General features: G+C 29.9%; 1 protein-coding gene across 12 annotated transcripts in view; it reads left to right on the forward strand.

Moving 5' to 3' along the window:
- scrib (scribble planar cell polarity protein) overlaps window positions 1-25,426 on the forward strand; it is a 712,308-nt gene that overhangs the window by 310,467 nt on the left and 376,415 nt on the right. For 11 of the 12 annotated variants that reach the window (XM_075292328.1, XM_075292330.1, XM_075292336.1 and 8 more), the window contains one exon: window positions 22,578-22,933. In XM_075292328.1, coding sequence (XP_075148443.1) covers window positions 22,578-22,933 — 356 coding nt within the window. Of the gene's footprint in view, window positions 1-14,983; window positions 15,604-22,577; window positions 22,934-25,426 lie in introns of those variants that run through there. The other variant, XM_075292337.1, reaches the window with a different exon arrangement.

Below are 25,426 nucleotides of genomic sequence, written 5' to 3' on the forward strand. Positions count from 1 at the left end.
CGACGGCAAGGTATCTTAAAACCTCCTAACACCATCTTCTAAATTGTATGTAAGTCCATACGTGGTATATATTAAATCAAAAAAGATCGATCCAATACGTATATAATTAAGTTTGACAAAGTAGACACAAAATTTTGACAAAATTTTCTACAGAAATAAAATTTTAACAAAATTTTCGATAGAAATAAAATTTTCACAAAATTTTGTATAGAAATAAAAATTTTCACAAAATTTTCTATAGAAAGAAAATTTTGACAAAAATGTCTACAGAAATAAAATTTTAACAAAATTTTCTATAGAAACAAACTTTTGACAAAATTTTCTATAGAAATAAAATCTTGGTAGATTATTTTTGGCTCGAGTGGCAACCATGATTATGAACCGAATAAAATTTGAACAAAATTTTCTATAGAAATAAAATTTTGACAATGATGAAAATTTTATTATGAACCGAATAAAATTTTAACAAAATTGTCTCTAGAAATAAAATATTGACAAAATTTTCTATAGAAATAAAATTTGTACAAAATTTTCTATAGAAATAAACTTTTGGTAGATTATTTTTGGCTCTAGTGGCAACCATGATTATGAACCGATATGGACCAATTTTTGTGTGATTGGACCAATTTTGGTATGGTTGTTAGCGACCATATACTAACACCACGTTCCTAATTTGAACCGGATCGGATGAATTTTGCTCCTCCAAGAGGCTCCGGGGGTCAAATCTGGAGAACGTTTTATATGGGGGCTATATATAATTATGGACCGATATGAACCAATTTTTGCACGATTGCTAGAGACCATATACCAATACCATGTACCAAATTTCAGCCGGATCGGATGCAATTTGCTTCTCTTTGAGGCTTCGCAAGCCAAATCTGGAGATCGGTTTATATGGGGGCTATATATAATTATGGACCGATGTGGACCAATTTCTGCATGATTGTTAGAGACCATATACCAACACCATGTACCAAATTTCAGCCGGATCGGATGAAATATGCTACTCTTAGAGGCTCCACAAGACAAATCTGGGGATCGGTTTATATGGGGGCTATATATAATTAAGGACCGATATGGACCAATTTTTGCATGGTTGTTAGAGACCATATACCAACACCATGTACCAAATTTCAGCCGGAGCGGATGAAATATGTTTCTCTTAGAGGCTCCACAAGCCAAATCTGGGGATCGGTTTATATGGGGGCTATATATAATTATGGACCGATGTGGACCAATTTTTGCATGGTTGTAAGAGACCATATACCAACATCATGTACCAAATTTCAGCCGGATCGGATGAAATATGCTTCTCTTAGAGCCTCCACAACCCAAATCTGGGGATCGGTTTATATGGGGGCTATATATAATTATGGACCGATATGGACCAATTTTTGCATGGTTGTTAGAGACCATATACCAACACTATGTACCAAATTTCAGCCGGATCGGATGAAATATTCTTCTGTTAGAGGCTCCACAAGCCAAATCTGAGGGTCCCTTTATATGGGGGCTATACGTAAAAGTGGACCGATATGGCCCATTTTCAAAACCATCCGACCTACATCGATAACAACTACTTGTGCCAAGTTTCAAGTCGATAGCTTGTTTCGTTCGGAAGTTAGTGTGATTTCAACAGACGGACGGACGGACGGACGGACGGACATGCTTAGATCGACTCAGAATTTCACCACGACCCAGAATATATATACTTTATGGGGTCTTAGAGCAATATTTCGATGTGTTACAAACGGAATGACAAAGTTAATATACCCCCATCCTATGATGGAGGGTATAAAAAAATAATAACATTTTGCAAAAATTTTCCTAGGAAAAAAATTTTTGGAAAATTTTTGGAAAATTTTTTTAGAAATAAAATTTTGACAAAATTTTCCATAGAAATAAAATTTTTCTCTAAAAATATTTCACAAATTTTATTTCTAGAGAAAATTTTTTGATAAAATTTTCTCTAGAAATAAAATTTTGACAAAATGTTTTATAGAAATACAATTTTGACAAAAATTTCTATAGATATACAATTTTGACAAAATTTTCTATAGAAGTAAAATTGTGACAAAATTTTCTGTAGAAATAAAATTTTGAGAAAATTTTTATAGATATATAAATTTTGACAAAATTTTCTATGGAAATAAAATTTTGAGAAATTTTTCTATTGAAATAAAATTTTCCATTCTGTTTGTTGAAATAAAATTTTGACAAAATTTCTATTTGGTATACACGCAAAAAAATAATTCTTTCCTCCCAAACGAAATTTTAGACAAACAAAGTTCGTTTCTCATTTGCTTTTCGCTGTAAGGAAGTGTATTTGGAAGAAAAGTATATACTTTTTGTGATAAACGTTTATTCTTTTCCAGGATGTAAGAACAATTTCATAAAGACTAACTCAAAAAAAAAATTTTTTTTCTGGCTAATTGCATTTTCCCTCACATCTTTCTCACTTCCACGAAGATTTTTAGTTCTTAACACCTTTTTCTGTAATACAAACAATGTAGAAGAAATTATACGACTTTATAAATTTTTAAAATTTTTTTACCTTTCGCCTGGACGGAGAATCGAACCGCGGACCATGCACTTTGTAAGCCAACACACTAACCACTGAGCTATGTACCTGTTATGGTCATCAATAGATAAATATCCATATAAGTTATATTTATATAGCATAGCTTGCGGCGCCCACGAACCGAATAAACAAAGTTTATTTAACAGAAACAAACATTTAGTTTGGCACCGTGGAGCAGTGGTTGCTACGTCTGACTCTCATGCCGAGGGTCGTGGGTTCGATCCCTGTTTTTTTTTTTTTTTTACATACATTCTACATATGTTCGGAAGATTCCGAAAAAAATGTTCAACATTACATTGTACTATATTAAATTTTGAACTGTAAGATGTGTTTTATTAAAGACCAAAAGTCAGAAAAGAACAGTGTTTGATATAAACGAAATGGACTCTGTTGTTGTTTCAAAAATAACTTTTTTTATTGAAAAAATAAAAACTTTGTAACAAACGAATTTTGTTGGTGATAAAAGTTTAAAATTTTCGAAGCAATTCAAAAAACTCTAACAAAAGAAAAACGTTTTCGGTACACGTTTTCCAAACGTTTTTTTTCTTTGCGTGTAGAAATACAAATTTATGATTTCGCAAAAATTTTCGATCGAAATAAAATTTTACAAAAATTTTTGATAGAAATAAAATTTTGCAAAAGTTTTCCAAAGAAATGAAATGTTGACAAAATCTTCTATAGATGTACATTTTTTTTCGAAAATTTCTATAGAAATAAAGTTTTTTAAAAATTTCGTAGAAATAACAATTGCAAAAATGTTCTATAGAAATCAAATTTTGACAATTTTTTCGATAAATTTAATATCTTTCAATATCTTAATTTTCGTGTTACATCATACTATCCAAAATCCCTGTGGTGATTAAAACTTCAAAAAAAAGATTGCTGTTTATTTTGGTAGATTTTTGGAAAAATTTTCTTACTATTTTGATAGATTATTTTTGGCACGATTGGCTACAGTGGTGATTACCATTCCACTTAGTCTCTTTTTCCTTTCTTTTCGAAATGTCAACTCTCGACATGATGAGAAAGACATACGTTTGGTTTTGGAACATTTTTGCAACAAAATAAAATTACAAATTATTATCCATCAGCCACCATGTTTGACTAGACGTTTTTACAGATAATCTTTAAAGATACTCCACGAAAACACATAAGCCACAATTAGGTTGAATTTACTGACACTTCATGGTCTCATTCTACTTTGCAAAATTGTTTTAAAAAATTATTCTAAAAAGTTACATTTCCATCCTTAAGATTTTAATTTTCCCATTGTAATGGAAAAAAATCCGAAACACCAAAAATTCGTTTTAAATGAAGTGCAGCTTCTGCTGAAGCAAAATGAATTTCGTGAACCCCTAATGGTTCAAGTGTCTTTGACACCTTCATTAAAATTAAACTTCCATTAAACGCTGCAGGAAAAAAAGAACACCAGAATAATTATCGACAACCAGTAAAAAACAATCTCTAAACCAAATCTGGCATTTTGAGTAAGAGAACAAACTGTGAAAGAGTCTGTAACCATTCAATTCAATCCAATTATTTATTTATGAAGAATATTTTGGTGCGAAGCTTAAAGTGTGGCTGTTTTTAGGGGAGGCCAAACAATATCATCGATTTATTCATCGAAAAGGATAAACCTCCCATTAGCCCCACAGCAGAAAACTTCTCGACTTTTTTTTTGGTGGAGATGGCTGTCATCGTTGGGGTGATGGTTTTGTAGCCTCCTCTTTCATTTCTCCCTTCATATGTTCCCAAATGTAGAGTTGATGAACTCTTAACCTGTTGCTCATGCAATTTAATGGGGAGAAATTTTAAATTCGTCACTTCTGATTTTCACACAGATGATGGCGATGAGGCGGATGACAACGACGACGATGATGGTATTTGGGATTTGTTAGCTCCAGTCTATCACTGGATTGCGTCTTCTGGGGAAAATGTTGTAAATCTAATGTATCGCATTGATAGAGTTATTCATCCATGTACGAAAGTTCAATGCCTTTTTTGGAAAGTTCAAATTTCTTGAGTTTAACGCTCTACGATGTCTGATTGTTAAATGTCAATGTGACATGCTGTCATGAAATTTCCCACTAATTGAAGCACATCTAGAAAAATCACAGACATCGTGGGGAGGAGAATTGAGGATTTTAGCCTATTATTAAAATGAATTTACTCAAATGAGACGAATTGCTTTATTTACCTATTAAGGACTACCAACAAAATATATATAAACAGTAAAAGTTGGTTTACTGGTTGTCAAATTTGTCTCCATAGACAAAAATATTTAAATATTCTACATAATTGGCAATAATGAGATATGAATATCCCATTATTTGATTTAAAGAAATTTTTCATTTATAAATAATCTTTGGAATTTATTGTTAGTTATAAAAATAATAAATAACGAAAATGCAAAACGTATTAAATATTTAAATATGCAATAACATTTCATTTTCTAGCCTCTTGATTTTTCATTTATTTACGATTGAACATTTTTCCATTAAACATATATAAAGGGTGATTCTTTTGAGGTTAGGATTTTCATGCATTAGTATTTGACAGATCACGTGGGATTTCAGACATGGTGTCAAAGAGAAAGATGCTCAGTATGCTTTGACATTTCATCATGAATAGACTTACCAACGAGCAACGCTTGCAAATCATTGAATTTTATTACCAAAATCAGTGGCAGAAAATCCGCTTTTTTATCGACAAATTTTGTTCAGCGATGAGGCTCATTTCTGGTTGAATGGCTACGCAAATAAGCAAAATTGCCGCATTTGGAGTGAAGAGCAACCAGAAGCCGTTCAAGAACTGCCCATGCATCCCGAAAAATGCACTGTTTGGTGTGGTTTGTACGCTGGTGGAATCATTGGACCGTATTTTTTCAAAGATGCTGTTGGACGCAACGTTACGGTGAATGGCGATCGCTATCGTTCGATGCTAACAAACTTTTTGTTGCCAAAAATGGAAGAACTGAACTTGGTTGACATGTGGTTTCAACAAGATGGCGCTACATGCCACACAGCTCGCGATTCTATGGCCATTTTGAGGGAAAACTTCGGAGAACAATTCATCTCAAGAAATGGACCGGTAAGTTGGCCACCAAGATCATGCGATTTGACGCCTTTAGACTATTTTTTGTGGGGCTACGTCAAGTCTAAAGTCTACAGAAATAAGCCAGCAACTATTCCAGCTTTGGAAGACAACATTTCCGAAGAAATTCGGGCTATTCCGGCCGAAATGCTCGAAAAAGTTGCCCAAAATTGGACTTTCCGAATGGACCACCTAAGACGCAGCCGCGGTCAACATTTAAATGAAATTATCTTCAAAAAGTAAATGTCATGGACCAATCTAACGTTTCAAATAAAGAACCGATGAGATTTTGCAAATTTTATGCGTTTTTTTTTTTTAAAAAGTTATCAAGCTCTTAACAAATCACCCTTTAGCTTAAAGATCCAGAAACAAAAACAATTTTTGCAAGGACGACATACTCCTCTATTGAAACTCATAACAACAATATGATTTTGCACTTGATGGGATTTTATAGGATCTTTGCAGCTGTGTTATTCCACATAATATATGTGAAGTTTCACACACCAACACATACAAACACATAATTTTCTATGCGTTGTGGCATAAAAATAGTGAGAGGGACGATTGCATCAGTTAAGGGTAAATTGAAATCGGACCAAACTTAGTGCTAGTTAAAAGGAAAAAAGTTTTGGTTTATATAATAAAATTATTGGATCCAAATAATTTTGTAATTAAAAAATTAATTAAACTAATTTATTTTGTATTTGAATCATCTTCAATTACGACATTGATAGTATCAACTATTTAGATGATAAAAAAATTAATTTTAATTTTTAAAATTTATTAAATTCTACAGCCAAAAATAAAATCATTTTATTTTTTTAGAAAAATTTCTCAAAATTTTATTTCTATAGAAAATTTTTTCAAAATGTTATTTCTATAGAAAATTTTGTCAAAATGTTATTTCTATAGAAAATTTTGCCAAATTTTGTCAAAATTTTATTTCTATAGAAAATTTTTTAAAAATTTTATTTCTATAGAAAATTTTGTCAAAATCTATTTATAAACTCAGCCAACTGCACTCAAATCGATGATTTGACAGTGGCGAAAGGAAAAGAGATATGTTTGTACAAATTTATTTTGGCAAAGGCCGGCTATCATAAACCTTTTTTCGGAAGGTCAATTTTGTAAAAATTTTATTTCTATAGAAAACTTTGTCAAAATTTTATTTCTATGAAAATTTTGTCAAAATCTTATTTCTATGAAAATTTTGTCAAAATTTTATTTTTATAGAAAATTTTGTCAAAATTTTATTTCTATAGAAAATTTTGTCAAAACTTTATTTCTATAGAAAGTTTTGTCAAAATTTTATTTCTATAAAAAACGTTTTTCAAAATTTTATATCTATAGAAAATTTTGTCAAAATTTTATTTCTAGAGAAAATTTTGTCAAAATTTTATTTCTATAAAAAATTTTCTTAAAATTTTATTCTACAGAACCTTTTGTCAAAATCGGTTTATAAACCCAGCCAACTGCACTCAAATCGATAATTTGACAGTGGCGAAAGGAAAAGAGATATGTTTGTACAAATTTATTTCGGCAAAGGCCGGCTATCATAAACCTTTTTTCGGAAGGTCAATTTTGTAAAAATTTTATTTCTATAGAAAACTTTGTCAAAATTTTATTTCTATAAAAAATTTTGTCAAAATTTTATTTCTATAGAAAATTTTGTCAAAATTTTATTTCTGTAGAGAATTTTATCAAAATTTTATTTCTATAGAAAATTTTATAAAAATTTTATTTCTACAGAAAATGTGTTCAAAATTTTATTCCTGAGCTGGCTCAGTTTATAAACGCAGCCACCTGCACTCAAATCGATGATTTGACAGTGGCAAAAGGAAAAGATATATGTTTGTACAAATTTATTTCGGCAAAGGCCGGCTATCATAAACCTTTTTTCGGAAGGTAAATTTTTTTTGGCAGGTCAATTTTGTCAAAATTTTATTTCTATCGAAAATTTTGTCAAAACTTTATTTCTATAGAAAGTTTTGTCAAAATTTTATTTCTATAGAAAATTTTGTCAAAACTTTATTTCTATAGAAAATTTTGTAAAAACTTTATTGCTATAGAAAATTTTGTAAAAATTTTATGTCTATAGAAAATTTTGTCAAAATTTTATGTCTATAGAAAATTTTGTCACAATTTTATTTCTATAGAAAATTTTGTCAAAATTTTATTTCTATAGAAACTTTTGTAAAAATTTTATTTGTATAGAAAATTTTGTCAAAGTGTTATTTATTTCTATAGAAAATTTTGCCAAAATTTTATTTCTATAGAAAATTTTGTCAAAATTTTATTTCTATAGAAAATTTTGTTAAAATTTTATTTCTATCGAAAATTTTGTCAAAATTGTAATTCTATGGAAAATTTTGTCAAAGTGTTATTTCTATAGAAAATTTAGTTTATAAACACAGCCAACTGCACTCAAATCGATGATTTGACAGTGGCGAAAAAAAGAGATATGTTTGTACAAATTTATTTCGGCAAAGGCCGGATAACATGAACCTTTTTCGGAAGGTCAATTTCGGAAGGTAAATATTTTCGGAAGGTCAATTTTGTCAAAATTTTATCTATAGAAAATTTTGTCAAAATTGTAATTCTATAGAAAATTTTGTCAAAGTTTTATTTCTATAGAAAATTTTGTCAAAATTTTGTTTCTATATAAAATTTTGTCAAAATTTTATTTCTATATAAATTTTTGTCAAATTTTTATTTCTATAGAAAATTTTGTCAAAATTTTATTTCTATAGAAAATTTTGTCAAAAGTTTATTTCATTATTGTTGTTTTTGATCTCAGCTTAAAACCATGCATTGACTAAATTACAAGAGTAGCTTAACCAACAGAGGGAAAGTATGCTCGTCAAATTTATTTGGGCAAAGCCCTATAGACTGCCAGATGGTTGGATGTACAGCTGTTTCGGAATTACCAAATTCCTCATCAGCATCGTCTACTTGCAGCAAAACTATCAACCAAATATCAGAATAAATTCGGGCAATTCACTCAACCCAAAGTGAACTACACTTGAACCTTCCACTTTGAAAAATTTTATTTCTATAGAAAATTTTGTCAAAATTTTATTTCTATAGAAAACTTTGTCAAAATTTTATTTCTATCGAAAATTTTGTCAAAATTTTATTTCTATAGAAAATTTTGTCAAAATTTTATTTCTGTTGAAAATTTTGTCAAAATTTAATTTCTATAGAAAATTTTGTCAAAATTTTATTTCTATAGAAAATTTTATCAAAATTTTATTTCTATAGAAAGCTTTGTCAAAATTTTATTACTATAGAAAGCTTTGTCAAAACTTTATTACTATAGAAAATTGTATTGCTATAGAAAATTTTGTAAAAATTTTATTTCTATAGAAAATTTTGTCAAAATTGTAGAAAATTTTGTCAAAGTTTTATTTCTATAGAAAATTTTGTCAAAGTTTTATTTCTATAGAAAATTTTGTGAAAATTTTGTTTCTATGGAAAATTTTGTCAAAATTTTATTTCTATAGAAAATTTTGTCAAAATTTTATTTCTATAGAAAATTTTGTCAAAATTTTATTTCTATAGAAAATTTTGTCAAAATTTTATTTCTATAGAAAATTTTGTCAAAATTTTATTTCTATAGAAAATTTTGTCAACATTTTATTTCTATCGAAAATTTTGTCAAAACTTTATTTCTATCGAAAATTTTGTCAAAACTTTATTTCTATAGAATTTGTACTGCAAAATTTTATTTCTATAGAATTTGTTCTGCAAAATTTTATTTCTATAGAAAATTTTTTCAGTTTTTTTATAGAAAATTGTGTCAAAATTTTATTTTTATAGAAAATGTTTGCAAAATTTTATTTCAATAGACAATTTTGTTAAAATTTTATTTCTATAGAAAATTTTGTCAAAATTTTATTTCTATAGAAAATTTTGTCAAAATTTTATTTCTATAGAAAATTTTGTCAAAATTTTATTTCTATAGAAAATTGTGTCATATTTTTTTTTTCTATAGAAAATTTTGTCAAAATTTTATTTTTATAGAAAATTTTGTCAACATTTTATTTCTATAGAAAATTTTGTCAAAATTTAATTCCTATAGAAAATTTTGTCAAAATTTAATTCTATAGAAATTTTCTCAAAATTTTATTTTAAACCGACAAACAACATTTTTTTATAAGACTTGTCCAAAAGAACTTCATCTATAGAAAATTTTGTCAAAATTTAATTCCTATAGAAAATTTTGTCAAAATTTAATTCTATAGAAATTTTCTCAAAATTTTATTTTAAACCGACAAACAACATTTTTTTGTAAGACTTGTCCAAAAGAACTTCATCCAATAATTCGACTAACATCGTTGGACTTCAACGGGGATATTAAAATTTTTACCAAATAAACAAACATTTACGACTTTTTTTATGAATAACTTATAATTTTTTTATAAATACTATTTTTTTAAATTAAATTAAATTAAACTTACTCATAAGACCTACCTCGTCATATTCTATTTTGCTTTTCATGAAATGAACATCATATTAAATTTCAATAAATTCACAATTTTTCAAATACTTCTTCACATACACATTTCACATGCTTGGATTTTTTTTTGCTATTTTCTCTTATAAATGGTTTTTGAATTTTTTTCTATTCTTAAGTCTTGTTCAACATCTATTGTTACATATAATAAAAAAATATTGCATTCTATACAAAATCGTATGTTAAACTACAACAAAGGATTCAATTTGGGAATCGCCATTTATAGCCTTTTTGCTGTTGATGTTCTTGAATAATGCCATACATGTTGTTTTCTTTGGAAATTCAAGTTTTATTGAATATGAAAATAAAATAAATGATTTGCATGAAAAATAAGTGCTTTCCTTATAAAAAAACAAATTCAATGTTTTTGTTAGATTACCAATAAGACGATTTGGGCTTTCACATAAGACATACATAAGTATTTTATTTTAGTTTTGTTTTAATGCACTTTCTTCTTCCAAAGGATATTGGTTTATTAAATGAAGTATGTATATTAAAATTCATTGCTATACAATAAACAATCGCTTTTTTTTAATTTTTTCTCTGTAGAATAATTCGAAATATGTAGGTCCTTATGATGGCAAATAACCCGATTCATATTCTAGGAATTATATTTTTAATGAAAAAATATCGATATATATTTAAGCATATTTTCATCAAATATTTCTATGGAATTTAAGTTTAACAGGGAAGATGAAAGAAAAGCGGCATAAAAGGTTTTTCTTTATGACAAGATCTAGCCTCTTGAATATGACCGATTTCCTTTTATACTGCTGGTTCACCCTTATATACAGTGAGCGTCAATATAAAGTGTACAAAGTGCTTTGCTGTGTTTCATTTTCGATTTTTAGTTTTAAATAAAGATTTAAATTAAATTTAATTAAATTTTTTAGCAAACCAAAACGCTATTTAATGAAATCGTATTATTATATTAAAATTTTATATTCACTCTATAACGATGCTCACTGTATGCATTGGTTTGCCGAAAAAGAATCTTCGCATTTCGAATCAAAAAATTCAAAAGTAGATTTTAAAGATTACTAAAAGTCGACTTCGCCTTTTCCAATATTATTTTTTGCAAAAATCCCCTGATATAATTTCCTTTGTCAACTTCGCGTATTTATACGATTCTCTTAAAGTTGGTATTGGACAGTCTATATATAAATTTAAATTTAAGTGAATTTAAAATCGCAAATCTTATCCAATTTCACATTTGTATGCACAATGTAATCGAACTTCATCTCATTATGCAAATTAAGATGCCACAACGCCAACCAAGCAAGTTCGTCCATCTTAATCAAGCAATCGAAAAATTAAAGTCCATCCATTACGAAGTGATTGAAGAGTGGCAATAGCTGTGGTGATGGTCGGGCGATGTAAGAGCAAACATTAAATCCCTTGTAAATCCGAGAAATGCTTAAAATAATTGTACAAGATAATTTCGATGTTAATGTGCTGACATTCTTGGTTATACATTGGAATGCCTTATGCGGTATTTCAGTTGGAATTTGCCACAATGAGAATATGGCCATCGTGAAGCCATTTCATTGGTAGACAAAAAAAAAAACAAAGGACGATTGGATTTATTCTAGTATATTTTCTGACCATCACATTTTTGTCTTACATGTTCAATTACACCAAATACAAAATTCCCAAGCCACATGCAAGACAAGGGACATAGATGTGATGAAATATTCAAATCTGTTATGCAAAAGCTTAAGATTTTAAGGATTTTTATTTTCAAGGTATAAAGGATATTCGAATAGTTGCAATTTTAAGGTAGCTTGCAGAGAAATTAAATTAAATTAAATTAAATTAAATTAAATTAAATTAAATTAAATTAAATTAAATTAAATTAAATTAAACTAAATTAAATTAAATTAAATTAAATTCAATTAAATTAAATTAAATTAAATTAAATTAAATTAAATTAAATTAAATTAAATTAAATTAAATTAAATTAAATTAAATTAAATTAAATTAAATTAAATTAAATTAAATTAAATTAAATTAAATTAAATTAAATTAAATTAAATTAAATTAAATTAAATTAAATTAAATTAAATTAAATTAAATTAAATTAAATTAAATTAAATTAAATTAAATTAAATTAAATTAAATTAAATTAAATTAAATTAAATTAAATTAAATTAAATTAAATTAAATTAAATTAAATTAAATTAAATTAAATTAAATTAAATTAAATTAAATTAAATTAAATTAAATTAAATTAAATTAAATTAAATTAAATTAAATTAAATTAAATTAAATTAAATTAAATTAAATTAAATTAAATTAAATTAAATTAAATTAAATTAAATTAAATTAAATTGATATGATATGATATGATATGATATGATATGATATGATATGATATGATATGATATGATATGATATGATATGATATGATATGATATGATATGATATGATATGATATGATATGATATGATATGATATGATATGATATGATATGATATGATATGATATGATATGATATGATATGATATGATATGATATGATATGATATGATATGATATGATATGATATGATATGATATGATATGATATGATATGATATGATATGATATGATATGATATGATATGATATGATATGATATGATATGATATGATATGATATGATATGATATGATATGATATGATATGATATGATATGATATGATATGATATGATATGATATGATATGATATGATATGATATGATATGATATGATATGATATGATATGATATGATATGATATGATATGATATGATATGATATGATATGATATGATATGATATGATATGATATGATATGATATGATATGATATGATATGATATGATATGATATGATATGATATGATATGATATGATATGATATGATATGATATGATATGATATGATATGATATGATATGATATGATATGATATGATATGATATGATATGATATGATATGATATGATATGATATGATATGATATGATATGATATGATATGATATGATATGATATGATATGATATGATATGATATGATATGATATGATATGATATGATATGATATGATATGATATGATATGATATGATATGATATGATATGATATGATATGATATGATATGATATGATATGATATGATATGATATGATATGATATGATATGATATGATATGATATGATATGATATGATATGATATGATATGATATGATATGATATGATATGATATGATATGATATGATATGATATGATATGATATGATATGATATGATATGATATGATATGATATGATATGATATGATATGATATGATATGATATGATATGATATGATATGATATGATATGATATGATATGATATGATATGATATGATATGATATGATATGATATGATATGATATGATATGATATGATATGATATGATATGATATGATATGATATGATATGATATGATATGATATGATATGATATGATATGATATGATATGATATGATATGATATGATATGATATGATATGATATGATATGATATGATATGATATGATATGATATGATATGATATGATATGATATGATATGATATGATATGATATGATATGATATGATATGATATGATATGATATGATATGATATGATATGATATGATATGATATGATATGATATGATATGATATGATATGATATGATATGATATGATATGATATGATATGATATGATATGATATATGATATGATATGATATGATATGATATGATATGATATGATATGATATGATATGATATGATATGATATGATATGATATGATATGATATGATATGATATGATATGATATGATATGATATGATATATGATATGATATGATATGATATGATATGATATGATATGATGACTTGACTTTATTAATATACCGCAAATAGCGAATGAAAATTGGATAAAATATCGTAATATTGGTTTTTTTTTGGGAAAGCTTAACGAGATAGCTTCTGCGTCGTTGGCTGGGAATCTATACCAAAATCCTTTAGGAAAACCCAAAATTAAATCCTTTAGGAAAAATAAATTAAAATAATTCACAACCTTAATTTTAGGATGCACAATTTACACACTATTTAGGACAAATTTCTTCAAAATAACAAAAATTTTAATTAAAAGAAAGTTTATAATCTTTGCTTCAAAATTTTTTTCATTAAATTTAGGACACACAGTTTGAAAATTTGCGTCCTTTCGTTATAGTTGCATTTCTTTAAAGTGAGATAAATTTTCCTTAAAGTAAAGAAACACATTTTTGATTTAAAGAAATCGTCCTTAAATTAACTGAAATATTGAGTCTTTAGATTTAAGATAAAAACCCTTCAAATATAGGCTAACACTTATTTTGAAGATTTAGCATCTTTGGTTTAAAGCTTTTGTTTTTTTTTTTTGGAATTCAGAAAATATTTTTTTTACTTTGAAGTATCCATCATAATTTGGATTTTAAACTGGCATTTGTGTGGACGTGAATAGCTTTATTAATATACCGGAAAATAGAATACCGGAAAAATAGAATGAAAATTCGATAAATGAGATCTGTATCCTAATTTTAATTTTATTGGTCCTAGATTTCAAGCCAGGTATGTCACAAACAAATTCCCTTATTTTAAAGAACCCGTATCTTTCGCTCGGAATCAATATCAAAATCCTTGAAGGAAGGTAAAAATCTTTGGATCCAAGTAAACTTTTGTTTTTTGAGTGTGTGTTCTATTATGAATTAAGTTCAAGTCACACAAGCCAATTTACTTAACCGAAGTATACTTACTTATTTGCATTCCTATTAGTTTCTAGTCTTTCTAATATCCTTACTGTAAGACCACAATAATTTTCAATGCGCAATAAGCTGATTCGTGTATAAGAAAAAAAGTGAAAGGAAAAACACAATTACACGAATATTTGTTTTTTTTTTGTACGACATCGTTACGATAAAAATCAAATCAAAATCAAACCTACCCCTCTCTATGAATAACTAAAAGACTAAAATCTCAGAGACAACAAAAATTGCATGTAGAAGTGAAAAGTGACAAAGCCAAGGACATCATCACCATGTTCAATGTTAAAATTAAAGTTAAAGAAGGCAATAACACATTGCCACGCAGCAAACGTGCTGGTTCTGTAACAAGCACAAGCAGTGGTGGTGGTGGTGGTATGGGTTCCACCTCACTGCCATATACAGTGGCAACCACAGGCCGCAATAGTCCAGCAAATTCTAGTTTACGTAGCTCTTTGGCTTCATCGAACCGCAGTCCTAGCAATTCTCTAAAACGCAAAGACAAACGTGTAAGAATTGTCACCACTTATATGCCATCACCAGATGACCAACAATATCAACAGCGTCAACAGCAGCAACAATTGCTAATGCTGCAACAGCAGCAATATCAACAACAACGTGTCAGAAACTATGGTAAGTTTGAGGATAGGGTAAAATGGGTAGCGTTATAATGCTGGTCCCATGCAGTGGTTCGAACAGTGGTTGCAAGTGATTTTTTGGGGTGCACAAAATTTTTCTTTTTAGCATATGTTCCGATATTGCAATTTTTTTTTCGTATAACGAAAAAATTTAAATACTCTCGGCCTTCCACATTTATCCACTCTTATAAACTTTGGTACCCAAAAAAAATGTCACCGAAAGTTTTTCAATTAATATTTTAGTTGAAACGTTTTCCATTAAAAGTTTAATTGATTTAAATAATTTTTCAATTAAAATCAAAATCAATTACATAAGCTAACTTTATTAATTACTATATTTATTGTATCAAATAACATTTTAATTGATGATTATAACTGATACTATGATATCTGTGATTCCAGAAATTTGGATTAAAAATTAATAGTATCAATTAATTTCTTGTTTTAAGACAAAAGCTATTTTTTTCCTCTGTGTAATGAGTTTTAAGATTACAATATAATTGATAATGGTAATCTACGAAATGCTCAAATTATCCCTTGATCTTCACTTTCAAATACAACTTTTGATTATTATGTGTGCCATCAAAATTGTAGTTTACAAAGATTTTTTATTCGAGATATGTTTGTAAGCGTTTTTGTAATAAATCTTATTGACATATGAATTGTTATATAAGGTATATAATATTCATAAGAGTGAGATTGCTTTGTAGCTTCAGTAGTAATATTAGTCTTTCATGTGTGCATAGCAATGTAATAAAATTATTCATTAAACTGTTTTTTTTTAATTGCAATATAGATGATAAAGGTAATCTAGAAAATACTTAAAGTATCCCCTGCTTTTCACTTTTAGATTCTACTTTTGATTCTTATGTGTGCAGCCAAGATTGCACATGACAATAGATTTTTTATTGGAGATATTTTGTTTTAAACATTTTAATCTATATCTTCTAGCAATATGAATTGATATACAAGATATATAATATTCATAAGAGTGAAAATTTTTCCAATTAAAATCTTAAGTGAGTTTTTAAAAATATTCAATTAAAAATTTAATTGATTCGACAATTTTTTTAATTGAAATAAAAATCAATCACACAAATTAATAGTATCAATTAATTTTTTAATTGGACCAATTAATTTTTAATTGACTGTCAATTAATTTTTTAATTGATACTATCATTTCTGTGATTGAAGACATTTCAATTAAAAAATTAATTGGATCAATTAATTTCGTGATTGAATCAGAAAAAAATTCTTTGTGTGTATTAAGATATTAAATAATTAATACTTGGTATTTACAATATCAGTCCAACATCAGTTGGTTTATGGGAGGAAATGTCAATTTTTTATTACGAGTCCATTAGAGGAATATATACGACGGCCAAGAAGTCTAGTTTAGACCGCAAATTTGGTTGCACACATAGTAAGTAACACTTGTTTTTGGAAGCGTAGTCATTTCATGAATTAATTACATCAGATATTGTATGATTTAAAATTCTTTACCGACTTTTTTTATACCCTCCACCATAGGATGGGGGGTATATTAACTTTGTCATTCCGTTTGTAACACATCGAAATATTGCTCTAAGACCTCATAAAGTATATATATTCTGGGTCGTGGGGAAATTCTGAGTCGATCTAAGCATGTCCGTCCGTCCGTCTGTTGAAATCACGCTAACTTCCGAGCGAAACAAGCTATCGACTTGAAACTTGGCAAATGTAGTTTTTATTGATGTAGGTCGGATGGTATTGCAAATGGACCATATCGGTCCACTTTTACGTATAGCCCCTATATAAACGGACGCTCAGATTTGGCTTGCGGAGCCTCTAAGATAAGCATATTTCGTCCGATCCGGCTGAAATTTGGCACATGGTGTTGGTATATGGTCTCTAACAACCACGCAAAAAGTGGTGCACATCGGTCCATAATTATATATAGCACACATATAAACAGATTCCCGCATTTGGCTTGCGGAGCCTCAAAGAGGAGCAAATTTAATCCAATCCGGCTGAAATTTGGTACATGGTGTTGGTATATGGTCTCTAACATCCATGCTAAAATTGGTCCACATCGGTTCATAATTATATATAAGCCCCATATAAACCAATCCCCAGATTTAGCTTGGGGAGCCTCAAAGAGAAGTAAATTTAATCCGATCCGGCTGAAATTTGGTACATGGTGTAGGTATATGGTCTCTAACATCCATGCTAAAATTAGTCCACATCGGTTCATAATTATATATAGGCCCCATATAAACCTATCCCCAGATTTAGCTTGCGGAGCCTCAAAGAGAAGTAAATTTAATCTGATCCGGCTGAAATTTGGTACACAGAAAAAAATATCACCAAAATATTTCCAATTAAAAAGTTAATTGAAGTTGAAATTTTGTTCAATTAATAAATTAATTGGTACAATTAACTTTTTAATCAAGAAAGAAACATTAAGTTAATTAAGTCAATGATTGAAAATTTTAAAATTTTTAATTAAAAAGTTAATTGATACAATTAACTTTTAATCAAATTTGGAAGAAAGTGATGAACATTTTTTTAAATTTTTAATTAATTTTTTTTTAAACAATCAATTGTTAATCCAAATAAAATTTCTAAGCCAATTCAGAATGTAATTGGAAATAGTTACCTTTTTTTAATTACTAAATTAATTGAGTTTTGCAATCAACATCAATTAAATTTTTAATCGAATCAATTAAAAAATTAATTGAAATTTGGTAATGAACTCAATTAATTTTTTAATCAAGAATTTTTTCTATGCCCAAATAAAACTGTGATTGATACTATCATTTTCGTGATTGAAGACATTTCAATTAAAAAATTAATTGGATCAATTAATTTCGTGATTGAATCAGAAAAAAATTTTTTTGTGTGTACATGGTGTCGGTTTATGGTCTCTAACATCCATGCTAAAATTGGTCCACATCGGTTCATAATTATATATAGCCCCCATATAATCCGATCACCAGATTTAGCTTGCGGAGGCTCAAAGAGAAACAAATTTCATACGGTCCTGAAATTTGGTGTATGATGTTGTTATATGGTCTCTAACAACCATGCAAAAATTGGTCCACATCGGTTCATAACTATATATAGCCCCCATATAAACCGTTCTCCAGATTTGACCTCCGGAGCCTCTTGGAGGAGTAAAATTCATCCGATCCGGTTCAAATGTGGAACGTGGTGTTAGGTTAGGTTAAAGTGGCAGCCCGATTAAGATTCACGCTCACTTAGACTATTCAGTCCATTGGTATATGGTCTCTAACATCCATGCAAATTTGGTACATGGTGTTGGTATATGGTCTCTAACAACCACGCAAAAAGTGGTCCACATAGGTTCATAATTATATATAGCCCCCATATAAACCGATCCCCAGATTTGGTTTGCGGAGCCTCTAAGAGAAGCAAATTTCATCCGATCCGGTTGAAATTTGGAACATGGTGTTAGTATATGGTCTCTAACAACCGTGCCAGAATTGGTCCATATTTATATATGGCCTCCATATAAACCGTTCTCCAGATTTGACCTCCGGAGCCTCTTGGAGGAGCAAAATTCATCCGATCTGGTTCAAAGTTGGAACATGGTGTTAGTATATGGACGCTAACAACCATTCCAAAATTGGTCCATATCGGACTATAGTTATATATTGCCGATCCCCAATCACACAAAAATTGGTCCATATCGGTTCATAATCATGGTTGCCACTCGAGCCAAAAATAATCTACCAAAATTTTATTTCTATAGAAAATTTTGGCAAAATTTTATTTCTATAGAAAATTTTGTCGAAATTTTATTTTTATAGAAATTTTTGTTAAATATTTATTTTTATAGACAATTTTGTTAAAATTTTATTTCTATAAAAAATTTTGTCAAAATTTTATTTCTATAAAAATTTTTGTTAAAATTTTATTTCTATCGAAAATTTTGTCAAAATTTTATTTCTATAGAAAATTTTGTTAAAATTTTATTTCTATAGAAAATTTTGTCAAACTCGGTCTTTTTTAATTTAATATATACCACGTATGGACTTACTTATAATTCAGAAGACGGTGTTAGGAGGTTTTAAGATACCTTAAAGGGTGATACGGTCAAAATTTGGTCAATATAAACTTGACGTATTTCTTTCAATTTTGCATTTAAAAAACCTGAACACCCCTCATTTTGAAGGTGTGTGTGTAGAATGTTGCTCCTATTTTGATTTTGGAATTCACTTTTCAGTTTTCAAAATGCCGTCCAAGCAAGAAGAGCAGCGTATCAAAATTTTGCTCGCGCATCGGGAAAATCCGAATCTCCAAATCTGGCAAAATCGCTAAAAGTGGCCAAATCAACCGTTACAAATGTAATTTAAGTGTTTGGGGAACGTTTGTCGACAGCCAGGAAGTCTGGATCGGGGGGAAATCGAAAAGCGGAAGCCGTTGACGACAAAGAGAGTTGCCGGTAGTTTCAAGCGAAACCCTAACCTCTCTCTCCGAGATGCCGCAAATAAGCTGGGTGTATCGTCTACAACCGTGCATCGAGCCAAAAAACGAGCCGGACTATCGACTTACAAGAAGGTAGTGACTCCAAATCGCGATGATAAACAAAATACGACGGCCAAAGCGCGATCCCGGAGGCTGTACACGACGATGCTGACGAAGTTTGACTGCGTGGTAATGGACGACGAAACCTACGTCAAAGCCGACTACAAACAGCTTCCGGGACAGGAGTTTTATACGGCAAAAGGAAGGGGAATGGTAGCAGATATTTTCAAGCACATAAAACTGTCAAAGTTCGCAAAGAAATATCTGGTTTGGCAAGCCAAACCTGTGGCTTGAAAAGCAGCATTTTCATAGCTTCCGGGACTGTCAACCAAGAAATTTACGTGAAAGAGTGTTTGAATAAACGTCTGCTGCCTTTCCTGAAGAAACACGGTTGTTCCGTACTGTTTTGGCCGGATTTGGCATCTTGCCATTACGGTAAAAAGACCATGGAGTGGTACGCCGCCAACAACGTGCAGGTGGTTCCCAAGGACAAGAACCCTCCCAACACGCCAGAGCTCCGCCCAATTGAGAAATACTTGGCTATTGTCAAGCGGAACCTAAAGAAGACCAAAAAAACTGCTAAGGACGAGCAGCAGTTCATGGCAAACTGGCTTTCTGCGGCGAAGAAGGTGGACAAGGTGGCTGTACAAAATCTAATGGCAGGTGTCAAGCGTGAGGCCCGGCTATTCGGATTTGGAAAAGCGAAAGCCTAAATGAATATTTGTCCTGAATTTTATACTAATTGAACTTGAAAAAGAAATTTAATTTGATTTTTTAAATAAACGATTTCACCGATTTACACGCGTTTTCCCTTGACCAAATTTTGACCGTATCACCCTTTACCATCGGCAAGCATTACCGCAACCTAAGTAATTCGTGGATGGCAGTGTTTAGAAGAAGTTTCTACGCAATCCATGGTGGAGGGTACATAAGCTTCGGCCTGGCCGAACTTACGGCCGTATATACTTGTTATATTTTGACTTGCACACTGATAGAATAAAACCTCTTATAAAGGCATTAATATATCTAAAGATGATATATGTTGTGTAAGGTACACAACATTAATTCAGATTTAATTAAGGTATTGGTTTTTACACTAGGTGTCTATTACTATCCTGTAATCAAATGGAATATCTTGTAAACTATAATCTTGGTCGTACACATAACAAATAACACTTTATATTAATAGAAAAAAATATAAGAAAGTTTGTTTATATTATAGGGTAATTATTACAATTATTTTATGCCTTAAAAATCATTATATCACCCCTTTTTTTAAATGGGATAAATTGGCGCTCGAAAGCATCCATAAAAATAATGATAATTTGGCGCTCCAAAGCCTGCATAAAAATAATGTAATATGAAATGCACACATAACTGAAAATCGCATCCTATTAAGGCATTAATAAAACTATGAACGATGTAAGTAGTACACTTTTAATATCAATTCTGATATGATAAATATATTGGCTTTGCACAAAAGTGCATTGAAAAACTTATGTATAGATCAAATAACTTTCCAGTAAACCACTACCAAAGCTGCACACACAACAAGTAAGACTTGTTGCTTGAATAGCAACATATAAGAATGCGTCGCCATTTCACAATGTAATCATATAAATTTTTGTAGGCTTTAAAATTTATTTTCTTATTAAAGATACATTTATTATAAAATTGTTTGTTTTTCTGGTCATTGAATTGGTTTTGTCGACATGTAATATTCAACACAATAGTATGAGGTAATACCTTTGCACAATGTATTTATTTATCATGTGTGCGTATGATATAAAAAGTTATAATTTTTATATTTGATTTGCTAGTAGTCTATTTGTAATAACGGATTTCAAGAGCGAAATTTGCACAAAAAAAAATATATATATTTTTATGAAAATATCCTTTTTAACTACTGTCAGACCTCACAACCATTCCAACGTGTGGTAGTTATTGTGCACCTAGCAAATGGGTCTTGCCACCTAGTTTACTTGGAATGAAGAGGATGGTGATAAGTCATTTCCTAATTGTTTATGCACATGCTAACGCCTTTTTGGAGTTGGTAATTGCAAAACGTGACTTGCATGACCAATACAATTGAACTATAGCATTTTGAAGTATCCCCACATATAAACGTATGAGCCTACAGGCACATCAAGAAGGACACTCGTTTATATACCCATGTATATTATATTCCTATAACGCTAACAATCTCCTTCTTCTATTCATTCTATGTCAACCACTAACACCATGTATCGTATTTATGTAAATATAAATATGGCTTATTTACTTATTCAACACATACCAATCATGCCCCCTCCCTTCATACAATAACCATTCTTATACATTTTCTATATTCCAAAAGATGAACATCTTGGAAATACAAATTCCATATATCTGACCGTAGTTATTTTATGTTTCTCTTTTTCTTTGTATTTTTTTTTTTAGATACCATGGATGGTGTTACGGAACTGCGTTTGGAACAATACGAAATACATATTGAACGTACCTCAGCTGGTTTGGGTTTAAGTATTGCCGGTGGCAAAGGATCTACACCATTTAAGGGAGATGATGATGGTATTTTCATATCACGTGTCACCGAAGGTGGTCCTGCCGATTTGGCTGGTCTTAAAGTTGGTGACAAAGTTATCCGCGTCAATGGTATCCTTGTTGTTGATGCCGATCATTATCAGGCTGTACAAGTTTTGAAGGCATGCGGTGCGGTTTTAGTTTTGGTAGTGCAACGTGAGGTTACCCGTCTAATTGGCCATCCAGTATTCAGTGAAGATGGGTCGCTATCACAGGTTTGTATACGATACGATTTGAAAAACGTTTGTTTTGTTTTTTTTTTTTTTTTAATTTCAGGAGGAATGTGTTTTTGTTTTGTTTTCATTTCCAAGAAAATTTCTGTCAAGGACATTATCAAATATTTGGCTAACAAGACATTGGGAAATATCTGTTTTGCCAAATATTTTGTGAAACAAATGTTTTTCCAACTAAAATTATAATTGAAGTTGAAAAAATATTCACAAAGATACAAAATCTTCAAAATAAATCTTAGCCAAAAATGTCAAAAAAAAAGTTTTCCTTTACTTAAGACAAAATTTGCTTTAGTTAAAAACGTACGACTTAACGAAGGGACGTAAATTTACAAAATGTCTGTCCTAAATTTAATAAAAAAAAGTTTTGAAGCAAATTTTATAAAGTTTTGTTTAATTAGAATTTCATCATTTTGAAGAAATTTGTCCTTAAAGCAATTGCGCATAACAGGTTGGCTGATAAGTCCCCGGTCGAACAAAGAAAAACACATTTTTTTTGTCAAAATTCGTTTTTATTATTCAACATAGTTCCCTTCAAGAGCGATACAACGATTATAACGACCTTCCAATTTTTTGATACCATTTTGGTAGTACTCCTTCGGTTTGGCCTCAAAATAGGTCTCAGTTTCGGCGATCACCTCCTCATTGCAGCCAAATTTTTTCCCTGCGAGCATCCTTTTGAGGTCTGAGAACAAGAAAAAGTCGCTGGGGGCCAGATATGGAGAATACGGTGGGTGGGGAAGCAATTCGATTCCCAATTCATGAATTTTGCCATAGTTCTCAATGACTTGTGGCGCGGTGCGTTGTCTTGGTGGAACAACACTTTTTTTCTTCTTCATATGGGGCCGTTTTGCTGCGATTTCGACCTTCAAACGCTCCAATTACCCCATATAATAGTCACTGTTGATGGTTTTTCCCTTCTCAAGATAATCGATAAAAATTATTCCATGCGCATCCCAAAAAACAGATGCCATTACTTTGCCAGCGGACTTTTGAGTCCTTCCACGCTTCGGAGACGGTTCACCGGTCGCTGTCTACTCAGCCGACTGTGGATTGGACTCAGGAGTGTAGTAATGGAGCCATGTTTCATCCATTGTCACATATCGACGGAAAAGCTCGTGGGTATTACGAGTTAACAGCTGCAAACACCGCTCAGAATTATCAACACGTTGTTGTTTTTGGTCAAATGTGAGCTCGCGCGGCACCCATTTTGCACAGAGCTTCCGCATATCCAAATATTGATGAATGATATGACCAACACGTTCCTTTGATATCTTTAAGGCCTCTGCTATATCGATCAACTTCATTTTACGGTCATTCAAAATCATTTTGTGGATTTTTTTGATGTTTTCGTCGGTAACCACCTCTTTCGGGAGACCACTGCGTTCACCGTCCTCCGTGCTCATTTCATCACTCTTGAACTTACAGACGTCAAATTTTGACACGAATCATTTGAAGGTTGGTACTTTATAAAAATAATATGCATTTAATACTAGCGACGCCCTCTATGTGTCAGACCGGGGACTTATCAGCCAACCTGTTACATATTTAGGTTGCGAAATCTTTAAAATATTTTTTTTTCAGTGCAGAGACATGAATTTTTTAAGAAAATCTGAGGGAAGGTTCCCCATTCCCCTTTCCATTCAAATATGGAAAAATCATATACCATAATATGGTATATGATTTTTCGATAATATATTATATTAATACCCCCGTCCTTCGTAAACTTCAAGTAAATCGAAGAAGTTTAGGTTTTTATACCCTGCTCCACACTGTGGAACAGGGTATTATAAGTTAGTGCATATGTTTGCAACACCCAGAAGGAGACGAGATAGACACATGGTGTCTTTGGCAAAAATGCTCAGGGTGGGCTCCTGAGTCGATATAGCCATGTCCGTCTGTCCGTGAACACATTTTTGTAATCAAAGTCTAGGTCGCAGTTTTAGTCCAATCGACTTCAAATTTAGCACAAGTATGTGTTTTGGCTCAGAATAGATCCCTATTGATTTTGGAACAAATCGGTTCAGATTTAGATATAGCTCCCATATATATCTTTCGCCCGATATTGACTAATACGGTCCCAGAAGCCAGAGTTTTACCCCAATTTGGTTGAAATTTTGCACAGGGAGTAGAATTAGCATTGTAGCTATGCGTGCCAAATTTGGTTGAAATCGGTTCAGATTTAGATATAGCTCCCATATATAGCTTTCGCCCGATTTACACTCATATGACCACAGAGGCTAATTTTTTGCTCCGATTTAGTTGAAATTTTGCACAGGGAGTAGAATTAGCATTGTAGCTATGCATGCAAAATTTGGTTGAAATCGGTTCAGATTTAGATATAGCTCCAATATATAGCTTTCGCCCGATTTACACTCATATGACCACAGAGGCCAATTTTTATCTCCGATTTAGTTGAAATTTTGCACAGGGAGTAGAATTAGCATTGTTCCTATGCGTGCCAAATTTGGTTGAAAT

Source organism: Haematobia irritans, chromosome 1 (assembly GCF_050003625.1).
Source record: "Haematobia irritans isolate KBUSLIRL chromosome 1, ASM5000362v1, whole genome shotgun sequence".
In the NCBI taxonomy this organism is placed as follows: domain Eukaryota; kingdom Metazoa; phylum Arthropoda; class Insecta; order Diptera; family Muscidae; genus Haematobia; species Haematobia irritans.